The 20360-nt window shown below is 37.7% G+C and overlaps 1 protein-coding gene across 1 annotated transcript; it reads right to left on the bottom strand.

The window, feature by feature from the left end:
• Positions 1–16885: 16885 nt before the first annotated feature.
• Positions 16886–20140, bottom strand: zgc:114130 (uncharacterized protein LOC570332 homolog). The gene is made up of 2 exons (XM_056262458.1): positions 19962–20140; positions 16886–19026 (listed from the first exon to the last, which is right to left on the bottom strand). The coding sequence occupies exons 1-2, from the start codon at positions 20079–20081 to the stop codon at positions 17887–17889; spliced, it is 1260 nt and encodes a 419-aa protein (XP_056118433.1). The 5' UTR covers positions 20082–20140; the 3' UTR covers positions 16886–17886.
• Between the last annotated feature and the right edge of the window lie 220 nt (positions 20141–20360).

Here is a 20360-nt window from a genome sequence, read left to right as displayed (position 1 = left end):
CTGCTTAGAAATTAAGTGTTAACGAGCAGTTGGACAGGTGTACCTAATAAAGTGGCCGGTGAGTGTATATATATATAAAGCAAACAATGAAAAAAACTGTCCCTATAAAAAGTATTTCATTTCAAGACATAAGCCCGGTTTCACAGACAGGGCTAAGATTAAGACAGGATTAGGCCTCAGTTCAATTAGGACATTTAAGTATTAGGCCTCAGTTCAATTAGGACATTTAAGTAGCTTTTATAAATGTGCATTGTAATAAAAATATTACTGCATCTTGAGACAAAAAAAAATGGCACTGACATATTTTAAGATATTAGTGCAAGTTGCTTTCCGTTAAAACAGCTAAATAATGCATTTAAGTCTGGGACTAGTCTTAAGCCTTGTCTGTGAAACTAGGGGATAGTATACAGTAAGTGGCTATTTTATTCTCTGTATTTATATTGTTACAGGACATATTAAATCTACTGTGTGAGTGGACCTGAGCTAAAAACACCATGTGATTTTCTCCTCCTCACACTCCTCGACTTATCTATCTCTTGATAAGGTTAAATATATATAAAGACCACAATAACTTAAAATAAACATAACGGTGTCATGTGTGGGAAGATGGCACTTTAAGATATCACATGTCAAACTTTGTCCCTATGAGGAAGTGTGGGCCCAGCCAAATGCCACAGGAAAATCTGATCTAATTGACAAAAAAAAAAAAAAAAAATACCCAGTACCCTTTCCACCCAGTAATAGTCTCTAGTTCTTTGGGTAGGTTACGGTTAAAATTGGTGGTGTAGAAGCCATTGTCACGTTTAAGAGTTAAATGAACTTTATAGTCTATTACGCTATACTCTCGTCTTCTCAGCCAGAACACACACAGGATGTGTAACCATAACAACAGTGTCAGTCCAGTAAAAGCAAATAACCAGACGAACACACAAATGGCCTGTCTTCTCCTTCTCTCTTCTTTTCAATGTGCTTTAGGACGCCATTGGTGCGCTTGACACAGCAAACAGTGGCAGCTGTTGTACAGCGCAGTAAAGCCAGGCCTGCAAATTGCAATAACAGTGAGTAGTTTGTGATTACATCACTGTTTACTAATGCTTCTGTACTTTGACAGCTCTCCCTGGGTAGAAAAGAAGCTTATTTAACCAGCTCAGAATGTACACCCTGCTAATTTTAAAAGGGAGTTTCATAAAAAGTCAAATTTGATCAACAGGTTTGCTTTGTAATCGTTTTTAGTCATCTGTGACTAAGGTAGCCTACATGCACAGAACTCTGAAATGAATATAATGTCTAGCAAACCAACTGCACTTGCTTTTTCAGCTCCTCTAGACTTGTTACTTTTAAAGAACATAAAGAAAACACACAGTTCTCCAAATAGAGACAACGGTTTCGATGAGGAAGTAGATAGTTACAAAAGGCCACACATTAAATAGCTTCTCAAACGCCCTTTGTCACAAACACTGATGACAATTACTATATTTCTGGTGTTATCAACACACTTTTATGAAAGAGTTCATATCCATCTTTTTGTGTGTTTCCTTGAACAAACCAATTTAGGTCATTGAGTGGGACACGTACCCCTCAAAATTCAGATTAATGTCAAAGTCATTTATTGTCATGCGTACAAGTTCCCAAGTACACTGAAAAACCTATTGAATGCTTCTTCAAAATATAGTAAACCTCACTGCTACGTACACAAAAATATACATATACACAGAACTTACAACATAATTGCTTGGAAATAAGACAAGATAAACAAGACAATAGTGACATAAGACAAACAAAGTGACATTAAATGGTTAACCAACCTCAGTTTTTAATGGTTGATTTGGAGATTATTACATCTGGGCACTCTGAATCCTGAATATTTGGTAACATTTAGATGAAGAGAAACCAAATACGATTCATACTGAGTATTAAAAACGATTCAATTGAAATTGAATTAAACAGCAATAGACAGAAAAGCAATGAGGAAGTCTCACAAGCTGAAACAACAAAAGAAGGAAGTGTAGAGAGCAACAAATAGTTACCATGGGGTTACAAAGGCAACAAACCTAAAGTCAGACTATAGTCCTACTTCTGGTCTAAAAGGTGATTGACATGATGTAAAATGCATAATTTCTGAACTGATAGCATTAGCTATAACATAACTTTACCGTTTTGGACTCTTGGACTATAAATGCGTAAGCTATTGTTCAAAACAAAACCCATGATTGAATTTGTTTCTGGTAAGTTACCCGTCCACCCCCTTCTATCAATGTTTAACAGGCCGTAGTGTTTTATAAAGCACTCTAACCTTTCACCTGTTTCAAGACACACTACAATGAGCTGTGTTAGTAACCGTCTGGATCGTCTGGACATGTCTAATGTTTAACCTGCCTGTTGCAATGCGTTTGTGTTCAATGAATAAATAATGAATAGAAATGTCAAAGAACTGTTAATGTTCCATCCGTTACATTTGATAAGCTTGCCATGAAAATGACTAAATTAAAGTGATCGAGAACAACAGTGGCCTTAAAAGGAATATTCCGGTCTGGGATCAACATAAAAATGAAGGGTATATTCCCTCATTTTCTTGAAATAAATCAATAATCATGAGGCACTTATATAAAGGAAGTAAATGGAGCCAATTTTTCAGAAGTGTAAAGCTCATAATTTTTCAAGCTCTTTAACATCTGTTAAAACTTGCGTATTATTGGATCTGTAAAGTTTTACGGTTTACAGTGTTGAATTGTCATGCAATGAAGTTGTAAAATTGTATTTAACTTCACAAAGGGGTTTTTTTTTTCACTGAAGTTTTTTCCACACTAAAATTATATTAACACTAGTGCTGTCAAAACGATTAATCGTGATAAAACGTAAAAATGTGCATATCCTGTGTGCGTGTGTGTGTGTGTGTGTGTGTGAGACACATATATTTACGAGCTTTTATGTTAGATGTGATCAATCGTGATTAATTGTGATTAATCGCTATTAACTGAGAGTATGCGCTATTAATTGCGATTAATCGATTCGAATCGCTATTAGTTGAGAGTACTCGCTATTAATTGCGATTAATCGATTTATTTTTTGGGTACCTTATGGCTATACTGTTGAAACCATGAGTATTTTAACATTTTTGGATTCACTTCCATTGTAACCCAGGCTGTTGCTAAAGAAAATAAGGGACAAGTCGAATTATTTTTGTGGCAATAAACCTTATGCCACAAGTACAGTCTAATAAACTTGTCTTGAACCCGGGATTATTCCTTTAAAATGAACAATCAGGTTGTAGATGATATTCTGTTTGCAGGAAGTCCTAAGAGGGGTTTCACATTATCCACATGGTTTCAGATTTTCAAGGTGTGCTGTAAAGTCTCAGCAGGGGCAAGGTTAAGATTGTGGAAATTACATTTCTTGTTCAAGTAGCATAAAGGGAATTGCACAACTCGGCTCGGTGCAGACGTGCGCAGCGTCATGGAAACGCATCTGGCTTTTATTCTGCCTGTGCTAGTTGCTGTCTAAGCCTGTCAAGGATTTCCTGCCAAGAACAATACGAGGTCAGATCCCAAGCAATGAGTGTGGAAGGAACACACGTGGACGAAAATATGAGGGCCGAGTGAGAGATTGCTTAAATCACAGTCGGTCGCTGCCAAATGTCTTGCATCTGTGGTAAAGTATTCTCGCTGCTGACTGGAGGGAGTTTTTCCATTTCGAACGTTACAATCCTATGAAAACTTCCTGTAAAACACACCTATTTTAGGAAAACTGAATTAAGCACTTTGTATCAAATGGGATATTATATGGCATTTAGAGTATCCCGTTTGTATTTTACCATACTCAAGAATTATGACTCTTAATTGTGACTCTTATATAATACCACGCCCTGACATGGCCAGAGGGTAAAAGTAAAAGTTAGTATAAAGAGTGGGTTTTTCCCTCTTCTCTCCCTTCACTGTCTGTGCTTTTGCGTCACAACCAAGCAGGACCTCTCCTCTCTGGCTGCTGGGACGGGCTCTGCTGGAGTGAGGAATGTACCAAAGAGAGAGCATGTCTATAAAAGGAAGGCACTTCCACCACTTGGTGTTGACGTCAGTCTGGAACTATTTCCCTCTTTTCCTTCACTCTGCTTTCAGGCTGAAATCAAGGCCGTATGAACCATCTGCGCTTCTGCTTCCTTTTTTTGCAAAAATGTATTTGGACCTACAGTATATATGTCATAATACTTACCTAAACTGATACGATACGAAAGCATTGATACAATTTTTTAGTTTTTTAGTTCAGAAAACTTTGACTTAATTGAACAGGTTGTTTAATCAACCCGATCAGATTTTTTATTTATTTTTTGCAACAATATATTTGGACCACAGAAGTTATTTATAAATTATAGTGGTGGTCTAGATTAAAACAATATAAATAATTTTAGTATATCTGTATATTTGTAGGCTATATCTTATTATTGTCAATAGTAATGGTGATAATAATTGTTTCTTTTTATTATTGTTATTAGTGTTAATCATTATGTAATCATAATTTCTGCCAATGTGATGGTTCCCTTTAACTCAAATGGTGATTTGCTGCACAGATGTCACCAACAATACACCAACAAAGTTTGTATGATATGTAAAATAATATTTGTTTTGCCCAAAATTCAACATTTATACTGAAATACAAGCACATTTTTAAAGCAAAGTATTTCACAAAGAGAAGTTTGTTACCTTTCCAATATAAACCTAGAACTATTCAAAATGTCCAGACGTATTTGGACACATTCTGATTGTCAAACGTAATATATTGACCTTCATCTGTGGTTATTTACTCTGCTCAGATGAAAACCTTAGGAGATGACTTCATGCACTAACATACGCTTTCGACTGGTTAACAGTAACATCATTCATCCGGTTTTGATGTTTTGTTGTCTAATATAATGCATGACTATGTGTCAGTAATGATTAATTAGTGATGAATGAACTGGTAATTAGCTTAATAACTATAAAAATAGGCAGGAAGATTATGACTGCAGTGTACTTTACAATACTCGATTATTCAGGCATTTATGAGTCAATCAGTTAATGTACTGTAGTCATGCCATTTAATTGTTGTCTTTACACCAGTATGTGTTAAACTTCATCTGTGGTTATTTTGCTCAGACGTGAGGAAATGACTACTGAAATCATAATCTTTCAGTAGCATCATTTATTTGCAGGTGCCAATTGGTTTTCATGTTTTGTTGTCTACTATAAAGCAGTTCATTGTCTTAAGTTTTAAAATACGTTTTGGTGGGCCACAATAATCTTTACAGATAATTAAGTGAAACATATTGTACATCTTGTGTGAACAAATTGACAACTTTGCAAATATATTATTCTATGCAAATACTGCTTGTTATGTGACTACACCAGAAACAAATACAGAAACATTTGTTGCAAAGAAAATGTAATGTGCGTAAATGAAAAATGAGAAGAAAATCCAACTGAGAAAGATAACCGTGAAAATACATTAAAACATTATCTTCTTTGCATAAGTTCTCCTGATAGACCACAATGTTTGACACACTTGTGGACGTGGACGTCATGTTCTTTGTGTAAAAGAACAAAACAGCAGTGAGTAGGTCTAAATATAAAAGAACACATATTGTTCTCTGTCTCAAATGTGCAGAAGTTCTGTTTCTTCCTGTTTCAGGTTCCCTTGTGAAAGATAATGCTTGAGTTCTACGTCTGCTGCTACATCTGTTTTATTCCCATATTAGGATTTAATCAGTGAGCAAGAAATGAATATAAAGGCTGGTTATCTCAGTCATTCATTGTGAAGTCTTGTCTAGTGTAACACTGCAATTCTGAGCATTCTCCTATGGTTTCCCGTATATCTTGGTTTTTTAATCTTCTGCCTGGTTGTATTGGTTTCCTCTGTTATTGCCTGCATGACCCTGTTATTGTTTGGACTGGTTACTCGGTGTTTATGACCTTTGCCTGTTTTCAACTACAATTGTGGATTACCCTTTCAATAAAACTGCATTTGAAACCTTAGCCTTTGTGTCTCGGAGCAGTTTGTTACACTATAAAACACGACTATGTCTCAGTAATGATTACTTAGTGATGAATCAACTAAAAGCTTAACAACTAACTGGCAGGAAGGTTATGACTGCAATATACTTTACAATACTCATGTATGATTCTTCGGGCGTTTATGAGTCAACCAGTTAATGAAGTCATGCCATTTAATAATTGTCTTTACACCCGTATTTATATATATACATTAAAAAAAAAAATATATATATATATATATATATATATATAGCCTATATATATCATTTTAAAAAATATAGATATATAGTAATAGTTTATTAATTAATATCCATAATCTGTTGCATAATCCAAATGAACGTAAACAGCTGATAAATAAAAACGCTTAAGAGTATACCGGTATTGGATTCGTGCAGCTCTTAAAGTGACAGCAGCCGATTATTCCTGCTGTGCTGCTGTCTGCATTTTAATGTTAATCAAACAAAAAAAGACAAAAAAAACGCTCACTATTCTTGACTAAATAACTTTTGTAACTGTAAAAAGCATTCATAAATATTTAGGTTATACATTGAAGAATATGCAGTTATTTTACATTTGTTTACCTTATTTCTGTACTTGGAAACTGTTAAACCAACCTAAAAAGCACTGTTTGTTTCATGTTTCTTTGTTCTGTTGTATTTTTTGTTGGCCTGCTGAATGTTAAATGGATCCAATCTATGTTCATTAGAAATTATTTGATGACGTAGCAATATACCAGCTAGTATAACTTAATGCAATTATTATATTTTTTTTTACTTTGGTTATTCAAAACATAATCAATATACTATCTATTTAAACGACAAAAGTTCACATAAGAGAGCAAGTGACAAAAATGTGACCCTGGACCACAAAACCAGTCACATGGGTCCATTTTTTTGAAAATAAGCTTTCCATTGATGTATGGTTGATAGGATAGGACCATAATTGGCCGAGATACAACTATTTGAAAATCTGGAATCTGAGGGTGCAAAAAAATCGAAACAATGAGAAAATCGTCTTTAAAGTTGTCCATTTATGTTCGCAATTGTGCTGCATTCACTCACAAAATTAAATCTTTTATATATTTACGGTAGGAAATTTACAAAATATCTTCATGGAACATGATCTTTACTTAATACCGTAATGATTTGTTGCATAAAAGAAAAATCGATAATTTTGACCCATACAATGTATTGTTGGCTATTGCCACAAATATACCCGTGCGACTTGTGACTGGTTTTGTGATCCAGGGTCACATTATCGGTATCAGCCAAAGGTTGTTTGTTAAAATCGGTATCGGCCCAAAATATATATACAGTATACTGTATATATATTTTGGGCCGATACAGATACACACACACACACATACATATATTTAATTGCCAGTCAAAAACCTATGTGCTCCATCCAGATTGTTTTGCTGAGGCATGATTTTTTTTCGAGGCATGTGAAACAGCCTTTCAGCATGAGACATGAAACCAGCCTCAGCATATGGGCAGATGGTCAGACTTCAAACAAGTAATTACAATCGTGTTTATGTTGAGTCTAAAATAAGTTCCCTCTAGAGTATTCTGAAATACTGCACATGACATTGCAAGTGTATGGCGGTGAACAATTCCTCTTTATGGCCACTGAGGCTGGGTATTTGAACAGGTGTGTGAATTTTGAGAGGGAAGTGCATGAATGTGAGCAGAGTTTGAAAGGGCCACTTTCCGCAGACGCTCTCCTCCTCGCACACAGAGGCGGTTTTTGCAGGCAAGGGCAAATTCCTTCCCGCTGCTCTGAAAATGACCTGTCGTGGAAATAACCTGCGCCATCATCAGATGATAGAAAATGAATGATGAGATTAAGTATTAACTGCAGAACAGATTGTTTCAATGGGGAAATGTTCTGCTTAAGTTGTTGTATGTTGTTATGTGGTTGCTAAGGTAGGCCTATTCGGGGTGGTTGTCAGTGTATTGCTATGCAGTTTCTAGGATGCTCAGAATGGTTGCTAGTGCATTGCTATGTGGTTGCTAAGGCGATCTGAGTGGCTGTTTTTATATGTTGCTATGCGGTAGCTAAAATATTCAGGGCGGTTGACAGTGTATTGCTGTGCAGTTGCTAATATAGTTGTAGTGGTTGTTAGTGTGTTGCTACATAGTTGCTAGGATGCTCAGAATGGTTGCTAGTGCATTGCTATGCGGTTGCTAAGGCAATCTGAGTGGCTGTTTGTACTTTGTTTTGCGTTTGCTAAGATATTCAGGGCAGTTGTCAGTGTATTGCTGTGCAGTTGCGAAGATAGTTGTAGTGGTTGTTAGTGTGTTGCTATGCAGTTTCAAGGATGCTCAGAATGGTTGCTAGTGCATTACTATGCAGTTGCTATGGTGATCTGAGTGGCTGTTTTTGTATGTTTCTATGTGGTTGCTAAAATATTCAGGGTGGTTGTCAGTGTATTGCTGTGCAGTTGCTAAGACAGTTCTAGTGGTTGTTAGTGTGTTGCTATGTGGTTGCTAAGATGCTCAGAATGGTTGCTAGCGCATTCCTATGCGGCTGGAAAGGCATTCTGAGTGGCTGTTTTTATATGTTGCTATGCGGTAGCTAAAATATTCAGGGCGGTTGACAGTGTATTGCTGTGCAGTTGCTAATATAGTTGTAGTGGTTGTTAGTGTGTTGCTACATAGTTGCTAGGATGCTCAGAATGGTTGATAGTGCATTGCTATGCAGTTGCTAAGGCAATCTGAGTGGCTGTTTGTACTTTGTTTTGCGTTTGCTAAGATATTCAGGGCAGTTGTCAGTGTATTGCTGTGCAGTTGCGAAGATAGTTGTAGTGGTTGTTAGTGTGTTGCTATGCAGTTTCAAGGATGCTCAGAATGGTTGCTAGTGCATTACTATGCAGTTGCTATGGTGATCTGAGTGGCTGTTTTTGTATGTTTCTATGTGGTTGCTAAAATATTCAGGGCGGTTGTCAGTGTATTGCTGTGCAGTTGCTAAGACAGTTCTAGTGGTTGTTAGTGTGTTGCTATGTGGTTGCTAAGATGCTCAGAATGGTTGCTAGCGCATTCCTATGCGGCTGGAAAGGCATTCTGAGTGGCTGTTTGTACGTTGTTATGCGGTTCCTAAGATATTCAGGGTGGTTGTCAGTGCATTGCTATGCAGTTGCTAAGATAGTTGTATTGGTTGTAAGTGTGTTACTATGTGGTTGCTAGGATGTCCGGAATGGTTGTTAGTCCATTGCTATGCAGTTGCTAAGATAGTCGTATAGTGATTGTTAGTGTTTTGCTATGCGGTTGCTAGGATTTTCGGAATGGTTGTTAGTGCTGTGCTATGTAGTTGCAAAGATAGTCATAGTGGTTGTTGGTGTGTTGCTATGTGGTTGCTAGGATGTTTATAATGGTTGTTAGTGCATTGCTATGCAGTTGCTAAGATAGCCGTAGTGGTTGTTAGTGTGTTGCTATGCGGTTGCTAGGATGTTCGGAATGCTTGTTAGGGCATTGCTATGCAAGTTCTGTTGAATTGTGTTGGTAACGACGGATCTTGCAACCATATAGTTGACTTCAGGAAACGCACCCCTGGGTAGTAGATAGATAGTTTACTAACTAGCCCAAGACGAGCCCAGTCATGAATATTTCTTATTATCACCAGGCCAAAAAAAAAGGTAAAATTTTGAAAACCCGAGCCCAAAATGTAGGCATTATGAATAATGATGCTTGCCTTAGAAATCACCACTAATAATAATAAAAGGGAAAATGGAAAGACGAGAGCAAAAGAGGCTGTTTGAAGAACTGACTCTAAATTAAGAACATGTTACAGAAAAAGAAAAAAAAGTTAGTCCACTGGAGTCCACACTTCTAAAGCATTCATCCAGTCAAGCCTTCACCGCTTTTCAAACAAAAGCACCTCTGATTTAAACCACCTGACACGGTTCCACTCAGTGGTGGAGCGACTGTAACCACTTCTGCAGCAGCAGCGTGACTCTGCTTACCTTTTTCCACCTCAGAAGAGCAAAGATATTCCATTCTAGCGGTTAAGGCAGTATTTGGCGATGAGAGAGGAAACGTCTGAGGAAACAGTGAAAAAAACAATCTTTAGAGAACCAAGAGGGTCTCAAAGGAAACTTTCAGACTTGTTTTTTTGTCATAAAATTGTATAGGCTCTATTGAGCACAGGAAGTTTGCCTGCCAAAGGGAGTGCATATACAATCCTGAGATAATACATAGCCTATCTAGGGAACTTCAGATCCTTTGCTGAATCAGCACAGGTTATTGGCAAACTCATATCGTAAAAACTGGCCTAGACAAGACTGGCATTATCTGTCAAATTAGGTTACGCCTTTAGATACAAAAGTTCTCATGAGAAAAAAGTCATAGTAAGATCAGCATTGTGGTAGCGGTGCTCTGCATTGCTATCCAAGAGTGCTTTCCCTTGCCACAACGTGTCTTCGGTTGATGTCAGTATATCCTACGTCTGCGTTCACATCAGGTGTGAGGTCACACTACACTTCCTTTACTCTGTTTACTCTCGCTTTGTTTACACAGACAGCCCCATAGTCAAAACACAACGCTCATTGCTAGGCAGCATGCTAGCGCTTGCACCACTCGCTTGCACAATTTCTCAGAAGAACCAGGTCAGTTCTTTTTCAGGGTTTATTTTTTTGACTCACGGGAACCTGATTAGGTGTCATGTTTGAGGAAGGCTTGCGCAAATGCTGAGTGAGATTTCCATTAAAAATAATAATAACAATAATAATTTTTAAAAAAATTATTTCATGTCAAAAAGGTAAAGCCTGAATAAGCATATGTAGAAATATATATTTTATTTTACTTAATTTGTTAATGTAATTACAAATTAATGTAAAACATTTTAATTAAATAGTTTTAATAGTTTAAATATATATTTAAATAATTAAAATAATTAAATGTGTCTTTATATTAGTGCTGTCATATTGATTAATTGATTATATATATATATATGCATTGGGAATATTTAAGTGAGGCACATGAGTGCAAAAGAAAAAGAGTTACTATTTAATTTGGTTGATGTAATAGGCCTATACATTTCATTAAATACTCATATTAAATGTATTAATATAAACAGAATAAAAAATGGATACAGTAATTGACTGTTTTCGTCATGCATGTGCAACATTAAATAAATACATGAAAAACATTGTTTTGTTATTTTAATTAATTTGTTGTTATAAAAAAATATGTGGTTGTGATTTGACTGCATTCGTCACGTGAAACATCAAATAAAAAATGTATTTATTTATTTATTGTACTAATGTAGTGTCTATTGTGAATATATCCCAATAGATATTACATATATGCATATAATATATCAAGAATATGAAATATCAATAGACAAACAAACAGTTACAATATATGAAAACACCTTTGTCTGACTATTAAACTTACATAATTTAATTTTCTGTGTGGGAGTTTTCTGTTTAAGCGGCTAGCATACGTTTCGGAAAACATGTTTTCACACAGTGGTCGGGAACAAAATTTTGCAATTTTCAAGTCAGTTTGTGAAGCCTAGGGCACTGGGACAAATCCACACATGCAGTGAAATGTGATTGGAAGCCTGGGCTGCTTTAAAAACACACAGACCTGTCCTCTGGCTGCCTCTCTCTCTCTCTCTCTCTCTCTCTCTCTCTCTCTCTCTCTCTCTCCTAAAGCACTTTTGTCAGCAGGGGGGTTGCTTCTGAAACACATGTGGGATGTGGAGCTGTGACAGGATCACAAAGAGTGCCATTCAGCCCAGAGAGGCTCTGAAAACAGCAGCTCTCCTCCATCTGTGGCCTTACTTCCTCTCCCTTCACTGCACCTCACACAAAACACAGAAAACCTCAAAGATTACACAACCACACTTTGTTTCTCAAGAGGAGAAGGCATCAAGATCCACATGTTTTGTTGAGGTTCCCAAACCCAAAATGATTGTGATTTATAATACCACTGTCGAACTACACTGGTACTTACTACTGAGAGTGTGTTGGGAAAACAACAAAATCACACCAATCACTCTGAAACTTTGCTAACAGGGTTGAATGGTAAATCCAACAGATCATATGATATTATGTTGGCCTCCTGAGGATGTTGACCAGCCTTTTCTGAAGGCTAAGCACTTCCATTGAATGACCATTTCCTGAAAATAATTTTTTGAGAGTTTCACGTCCTATTTTGTGTTCATTTCTCCCTGCATTTTCTTTCAAATATTTGAATGCAGTGTATTTTTGTCAGTGTTATCAGACAGATTATTTAGACAGATATCTGTGAGTAAAGGAATCTTTGTTTGGAGGGAGAGAGGATGTTCAAACTGACCTCCAGAGGACCTTGGAAACATCATGTTCTGTCAGAGTTACTCAATCAGCTGTGTAGGGACTTTTTTTCTTCTTTTCCTTTCTTTTTTTAAATTCACCTCGAACATGTTCTTGAATTGTTGTCTTTTAAAGTAGCATAATGAAAAAACGTTTTTCCCCTGGCTCTCAAGCGACGGCAGCTGAAATAATTGGTGAGTTTCCAAAAACATCAGAAAGTGAAAAATGTCTGTCCCCCTTGTTATTTTAAAACAACACCCTAATAATACATTACGGAATATCCTAACTTTTTTTATGGGAAAGAGTAGTTTTGTTATGTGAATGATCCTTTCGGAAATCTCAATTGGAAATCCTGCGATTTCCATCTCTTCTGACCTGAACCCTATAGAAGATGAGTGGAGTGAACTGGAGAGAAGAAGCACCACCATGAACTTGTGAATCTGAAGGATCTGGGGCGATTCTGTGTGGAGGAATGGTCTCTGATCTCTTGTCAGATGTTCTCCAAACTCATCAGACATTAGGAGAAAACTCAGAGCTGTTCTCTTGGCAAAAGGAGATTGCAAAAAGTATTTAATAACAGGGAGCCAATAATTATGGCCTTACGGCATTATTTCATAATGTGATTTTCCCCCCAGTTTCAATTCTTTTAATTCAATGAAAGGTTCGATTTTTGCGATTTTTTTTTAATGGAAGATCAAAAGGATAAACAATGCAGATTTATTTTTTACAGCCATTTTTGATCATATTTACCGGGGGTGCCATTAATTCTGAGCACAAATAATACAGATACTCCTCTGCGTGTGTGTGTTGGGTGGGGGGTACACTTCCTCTTTTATGATGTTCTGGATCTGCTTAAAGTAGGAAATGAAGCAAGCAGCAAAGGGAAGCGAAACTGACCAATTGTGACATTAATGAAAACTTGAGATGTTTTTTTTTTTTTTTTCTCTTTTGCTGTCGTAAGGTCCCGCACTCTGTTTAAATTTGTATACTGTTGCAGTTCAGACCTTCCTGGGGGAACTTATGAACATTGTAAAACATCTAGTAAAAAATATATTCAGGAAATATCAGCTGAGCTCTCTTTATAGATCTAAAGACACATCCCGTCCATCTAAAAGGCCTCGTGCACCTGATGATGGGGAATGCCTAAACATAAATGATTATAGTCCAACTATTTAAATCTACAATATCTTGTCTTTTAATATGAACTTTTCTATTGCAATATGTTTGCTGTTTCAGCTGACTGACAGCTTCCTGTCATGAGGAAGGTGATCCGGATTTCACCAAGTACAACATGTTCCTGGATCAACATCTTTGTTGATCCTGGAACAACATTCCAATCAACCAATCAGATTCAGTGGACAAGTGTACAGTTCATGTCAAGTTTAGGCTTAAAATCAGGGTTAGGTGCGTCAGAGTTATCCACATTTATTGATAAGATTTTAGGGATAAGTTATGGGTAGGAGTAGGGCTACATTTTCTGACAGGAATGTTGTTCAAGGATCAACGAAATATGTTGATCCAGGAACAAAGCTTACTTAGCAAAATCATGATTAAACAGGAAGTACTGTTTCAGCCATAGAAGATGAAATATAATACACTACACTATATGATAGAACACTTTGTTACAAACTATTTACTATGATATACGATGAGCATTGAGCATTTTAACAATAGAGAATGAACACTGTTTTTATACATAGGTGATTTTATATGACTCTACTGACCTCTGGTGGTTATTTGGTTGTATATATCTGAAAAGTATATCTGGAAGTATTTAAAGTTTCCAAAGGTTCAACCATGCATTCTATTTCACTTTCTTTCTTTAGTGGAGCAGAAAAGATGATTTAGCCTATAGTAATAACATGACACCTTTCACTGAGAAAAAGATCGATGGTGACTGAAATTATCAGTAGCTAACATTATTCCTAACATCTTTTTTATCATGTCTGCTACTGTGTCAAAGTTTGGGGTCAGGAAGATTTTATTTATTTTTTTCAGCAAGGACACATTCAATTGATCAAAGCAATAAAGACATTTATGTTACAAAAGATTTATATTTCAAATAAATGCTGTTGAACTTTCTATTCATCAAATAATCCATATATATATATATATATATATATATATGTATATATATATATATATATATATATATATATATTACTTAATTAAACTGCAAACATGGGGAAATGAATATACAAAAATCTAACTAGTTTGCCAGAAAAACTATAAAACTACAACATATAAAACATGTGACAACTTGTCCCAACCTTTTGGTTCTCTCTTTCAATGTTGGTGAATCTTGTTTAATGTATCCCAGTGTGGTTTTAGTGGTTTATAGAGTTTAGTGGTTTTGTGTCTTCCTATTTAACCAACTTAAAGAGATAGTTTACCCAAAAAATATATATATTGTCATCATTTACTCACCCTCAAGTTGTTCCAAACCTGTATTTGTTTCATTCTTCTGTTGAACACGAAAGAAGACATTTTAAAGAATGTTGGTAACCAGACAGTTGACGGCACCCATTGACTTCCATAGTAGGAAAAGAAAATACTATGGAAGTCAATGGGTGCCATCAACTGTCTGGTTTCCAACATTTTTTAAAATGTCTTCTTTTGAGTTCAACAGAAGAAAGAAATTCATACAGGTTTGGAAAGACATGAGGGTGAGTAAATTATGACAGAATTTTCATTTTTGGGTGAACTATGTCTTTAAAGGACAAAAATTACGATCATATTTAAAAAACATCTAATTTAAAAAAAAGTTTTTTAAATCTAACATACTAGATAGCAATAAGGCTTTTTACTTAAAACCTTGTAAAGTCACATATATCATGCAAACATATTTCAGTCAAATGATTCCTTTGCATAACAATATTTCATTCCAAAAACTTGCAAGTGTTTCTTTCCCTGCCTCATTGTCTTACAGTAGCCAGGTTGAGTTCCCCACCCCCAGCTCCCAGCGCACTCCTTTCCGCTCACGGATTCCATTCTACACAAGAGCCTGGAGAGCATATGTTTGACCCACAGTCCCAGTGAATGTGGCCATCTGCTCAGGATTCCATATGATCCGGGCCCTGTGTGAGAATGCGCCTGGCTTTGTAAAAACTCACTAGGCGATGTGGGAGAATCTTCCCCACACACAATAGAGAACAGTAAGACAGTTTTAACCCTTTCCCTGGTTCGCCTCTCTCAAAGGGCGCCTCCCCGAACCATTGTCCTCCCTGACAAGTGAATAGTGAACAGAATCAGTTTCTTGTTACTTAACTGTCAAAAGCTTTCGTGGGATTCAGTTTCAACTCTTCATAACACCATTAGGACCTTCCTTCACGCTGAAGCGAAATGGACAAGTGGGAGAAATGAAGGAAAAAGTAAACATGTAACTTCAAAGTAGAGCCACCGGTTATTCCGGGGGGAAAACAACAACTTTAAAACAATGATAAATACTGTTTTGCGGCAAATAACTCTATATTCGTCATCACCAACTAACTACTTAACTCATGGAGGAATAGGCAAATTGGGGGTAAACCAGATAAAACAAAGGGCTTCTCATTTCCATACTAGATGTGATCTGCTCACACCTCCCCCAACCACAAGCCACAATAAATGAAGAATGGACAAACTCACAGCACTGATAAGGAGATACTAGCCTGAAGACAAAGCGCAATTTAGCAAATCAAGTCATAACTCACATCCACGGATGAACTACAGTAGTCAACATTTGAAGAGGATCAAAACCTTTCATCAAAGGTACACATGGAATTTGAACAATACCCGTTCTTGTCTTATAGGACAACTTTGATGAACTTATTTGATCCACTTCAAATGTTGACTACTGTACTATCGCATGTTGCTTCTGAAAATCCTAACATGCTAAACGTTAGAAACCAAAACCTAGAGGTCATTACGTTCTCTTTAGGTTTTATATGATTGAAGTCAGTCATTTTGGAGCTTATTCAGTAAAGGGGTAGGTCACCTAAAAAAATGAAATTCTGTCATTTACTCACCCTCATGTTGTTCCAAATCTCTGAGTCTTCTACTGAAGAAAAGATATTTTGAAGAATGTTGGAAACCAGACAGTTGCCATTGACTACCATACTAGGACAAAAAAAAAATACCATTAACTGTTTGGTTACAGACAATTTTCAAAATATATTCACTCATACAGGTTTGGAACAACATGAGAGCGAGTAAATGATAACAATTCTCATTTTTGAATGTACTATCCTTTTAAAGTTTAATTTTTAGGCAGTCATTTTTTTTGGGGGGGGGGGGGGGCTTGGATGAAAAAATCACACAAATCAGTTTAAAAACAAAATCACGTAATTTAAAGCCTGTAGATCTTTCTTCAGTGTAACAAAAGATTAGATTGAGAACTATGTCTTTCACCCTGGTCTGTTGTTGTTTGGACCTCAAACAAACAAAAGCTCTTCAAAATCTCATGACCCAGAGAAGAAACTCATACAAGTTTGGAATTACACAAATAAATTGTCTCGTTTACAAACCCTTATTTTATTTTGTGTGAACCATCCATTGAAGTTGGTGAAAAGAAACACCTCAAGAGTCAATGTTCATCAACAGGGTTTATTTTCAGTACAAAATAATAGGGGCAGCAGGGAGAAGAAATCAATATATTAAACTTAATACAAACGTCATCAAAAACATGTTTTCTATAAATACAATAAAATAAATATAAAAAAGGAAATTAAGTTACTTGAAACTCTCCATCATGTAACACAAGCCAGCAGGTGCATTACAGACAATCAGATGCAAAACATGGACCAATCAGAACCAGCTATATAAAATAAAATAAAAATAGGCCACTAAAGGCTCATACTGTAATAAATTGGTTTGCCTAAACTCACAATATCAACAGCTACAAAACCAAAAACTATGACACAGGCAACTCATTCCAAGTAAAGCTCCAACTGTGCACTTCCTGAGGATGGATCCTCGGAAACATAAGGCAAGTAGGTCTGGGAACGAACCAAATGCCAATCTAGAAAAAAAAAAGAAAAAGAAAAAAAAGGGAGCCGGAAGAACTCAAAGCGATATTGCAGACTAACATCAATTAATAAAAATCAATTCTAACTTCGAAACAGTTGGTTTATGATAGTACACAAACTGTGGAGTAACAACAAAACAAAACAAATAGTTTGGCCTCTAGTTAGAAAGAGTACAATGAATCTCTCAAATATTGAAAATGACCTTCAAGACCTGGTCATAACCTCTCTTTGGCTATTTCGGTACAACGGTTTCGTAAATAGCTGATTGCTAAATGCATCTTAAAAGTTAACAGCTTCATATGTTACTAAACATCTCGATGCCAGAACTTTGCAGGTTGTAGAGTTCAATCTGGTCCCCACTTGTCTATTCAGTCATCAAAAATAAAACATGGCGAATCGCTCCACTTAAAAGCACATGAAACCCCACTTTAACGAATCATTTCAACATTCAGTACCTTCAAACAGTATGTTTCACTCAGAGCTTAACTAAAAATGTCAAGTATCAGCCATATAATACATCAGGTATACCACAGTATACAGTTCAGTCCCCGTGAGGAGTGACAGTCTACAGGAAGAAGCTTGTGCTAGAGTTGCTGTGTTCGTTGTAGACGGCGTCATCCGGAACTGAAAGCTGGCTGAAGATGGGAAGCCTGCGCCCGTTGGCTTCCGGCCCGAAGGAGGATTCGGACCCGCTCATGCTGCTGGATGAGCTGCAGCTGCCCCCCTCGTGGTCTGAGAGAGAGGTGTGGGATAGACTCCGGAGGCCTAGGGAAGCTCCACCGGTAGGACTCTGCCGTAAGCAGCCTTCGGGCTGGGAGGAAGCGAGCTGGGTGGGCGACAACGTGGGCGTCAGTCCCGAGTGCGAGTACCCGGAGTCAGGAGAGGGAAGAAACTGAGGGTGCAACTCTCGAGCCTGGTCCAGAAGGGTGTTGGGGTCTATATCGGGGAAGGCCAAGGAGAGGAGGTCAGACATGGCGCTTGACGGAGTCGAAACGGAAGGCGCGCGCAGGAACGAGGAAGGAGCCAGAGGGGCTTCGAGAGGTTGGGGAGCTGTGGGAAACCCGGCGAAGCTGAAGCTCTGCTTGAGTAGGGGAGGCCGTTGGACAGTCGGGTTGGAGGTTTGGGCTCGGGATTGTGCGTAATCGTCTTCGGCGTTGTGAACGAAATGGCAGCGGATACCGTAGGGGCAGAATCCAATCGAGTGGAAAGTGCGGCAGGGTTCGGTCTTATATTTCGGGTGACGGTTGAGGTCTCGCAGTTCGTCAGGGCCGTGCGCGAACTGACACTTGCTGCCATATTTACACAGACCCCTTTCGGCGAACGTGCGGCACAGCTCGGTCTTGTAGCGTGATGAGGTGGCTGTGATCGAAGATGTAGAGTTGGAGAGGGAAACGGCACCTGATGTGACTGAAGATTGCTTTAAATGGCTGGGTTCGGCAGAAGACCAACCCAGACTTCCAGTGTTGCCCTCCACCATGCTAACGGAGCGCTCCGACCAGAAGGGCATCTTGCCCCACTTCGACTGAGATGATACTTTCTGGGTGCCCCAGTAATTTGTGTTCATGCTTCCACTCTCAATGCTGTCAATAGAAAGTCCTGAACCAGTGGAGGAAAGTGTGCAGGGACTGTCAGGCTTCCTATATCCAACAGCAGCTGCCTGTGCGGAGGTCTTCATCGGCTCTCGGAGATCAAGATTTAAAAGGTGCTGCAAGGAGAAAAACAAGAGGGTTATACATCTTTAAGCAGACGACAGTACGGTAGTTTAATTTAAAACAGCAAATATATTTGTTTACAGCACATGCAATGAATGGAATAATGGGGAGTCGGATTCGGTTTTGTTCTTTCAAAAGAACCGATCCAAAAAAGAATCGTAGCATCATCGAGTGGTTTCTAACACTCCAACACACATTTTGTCACGCACATTAATAAAATATTTTTTATCATCAATTTCATGCGCATCAATTCAGCTGTTACAACTAATATTAGGTTTTATCAACAGGTTCAACTGAGTCGACTCAATAAAACGATTCGCATGCGCATCGGAGACTACAATTCGCAAGGTTTCAATTAATGTAGCAATAAGAAAACTGCGATTTCAAGTCTGAAAGCATAGTTTGCGTACTATACACGCATGCATTTAAATTAAGATTCAGATAAACGCGAAACAAGAAAAAAAAACTTTTCAGCGGCAAGTTTTTTTTTTCTCCAGCTACGGCCAGTCAAGTTGTTTACGTTTGAAAATCAAACGAAGTTTAAATATTTTTGCACTAACTCTCAACAATTCGACAAGCATTTAGCGCTTTCATCTCGTTATGTTCTAGATTCATACATGCAAAACCAGCACAACATGACTATAAGGTCTTATTGGAATAAAACGGCGCTGACTCGTGGCCCACGTTTCCTCCCTGGCAGAGAAGTTGCTAGCAACTTAGATGTCATTAAATTGCTTCGATCAGTTATCTTGAACCTTACTGAAAACGTTTGCATTAGGCTTTATACGTTTCCTGCAGAATGCATTCAGATGCATGGAAAACAACCCGCACTATAAACGTGATTCAAGCCTATTAACGTTAGCTAACTTACGTGATGTTTCCCACAACAATCACACTGTCGTTATCCACTCATAAACGCTAGATCTACCTTGCACAGGACATCATCCAGGTCAATAAACTGATTGAGCGCGTAGGATGGCATAGTCCTGACGAAGACTTTATTTGATGATTCCTCCGTGATCCCACGCAACTCCCTCGTAGTTTTCATGAACTTCACGCGCTCGACTCAGCACGTGTTTTTAAGGCTGTTGTACGGCGACCACACCTCCGCCTTTTCTTTGCTCCGCCCACTACACACTGAACTTTACCAAGCCCGCGGATGAGTTGTTTGTGTTTTAGAAACAAACATATAACGCTTGTTTTCTGTAGTTTATAAGTTGGAATAGTGTACTTTATCATCCGATTCTAATGGCATCATACCAGCTGTTGTTGTTAGTAGTAGGCTAACAAGTAGGCCTAGGCTAAACCAGCTACTGGGTGCTATATA

The sequence above is a fragment of the Rhinichthys klamathensis genome, unplaced genomic scaffold, assembly GCF_029890125.1.
Source record: "Rhinichthys klamathensis goyatoka isolate OS25496 unplaced genomic scaffold, OSU_Roscu_1.1 h1tg000192l_1, whole genome shotgun sequence".
In the NCBI taxonomy this organism is placed as follows: domain Eukaryota; kingdom Metazoa; phylum Chordata; class Actinopteri; order Cypriniformes; family Leuciscidae; genus Rhinichthys; species Rhinichthys klamathensis.
This window is presented reverse-complemented; position numbering and strand designations above follow the sequence as displayed.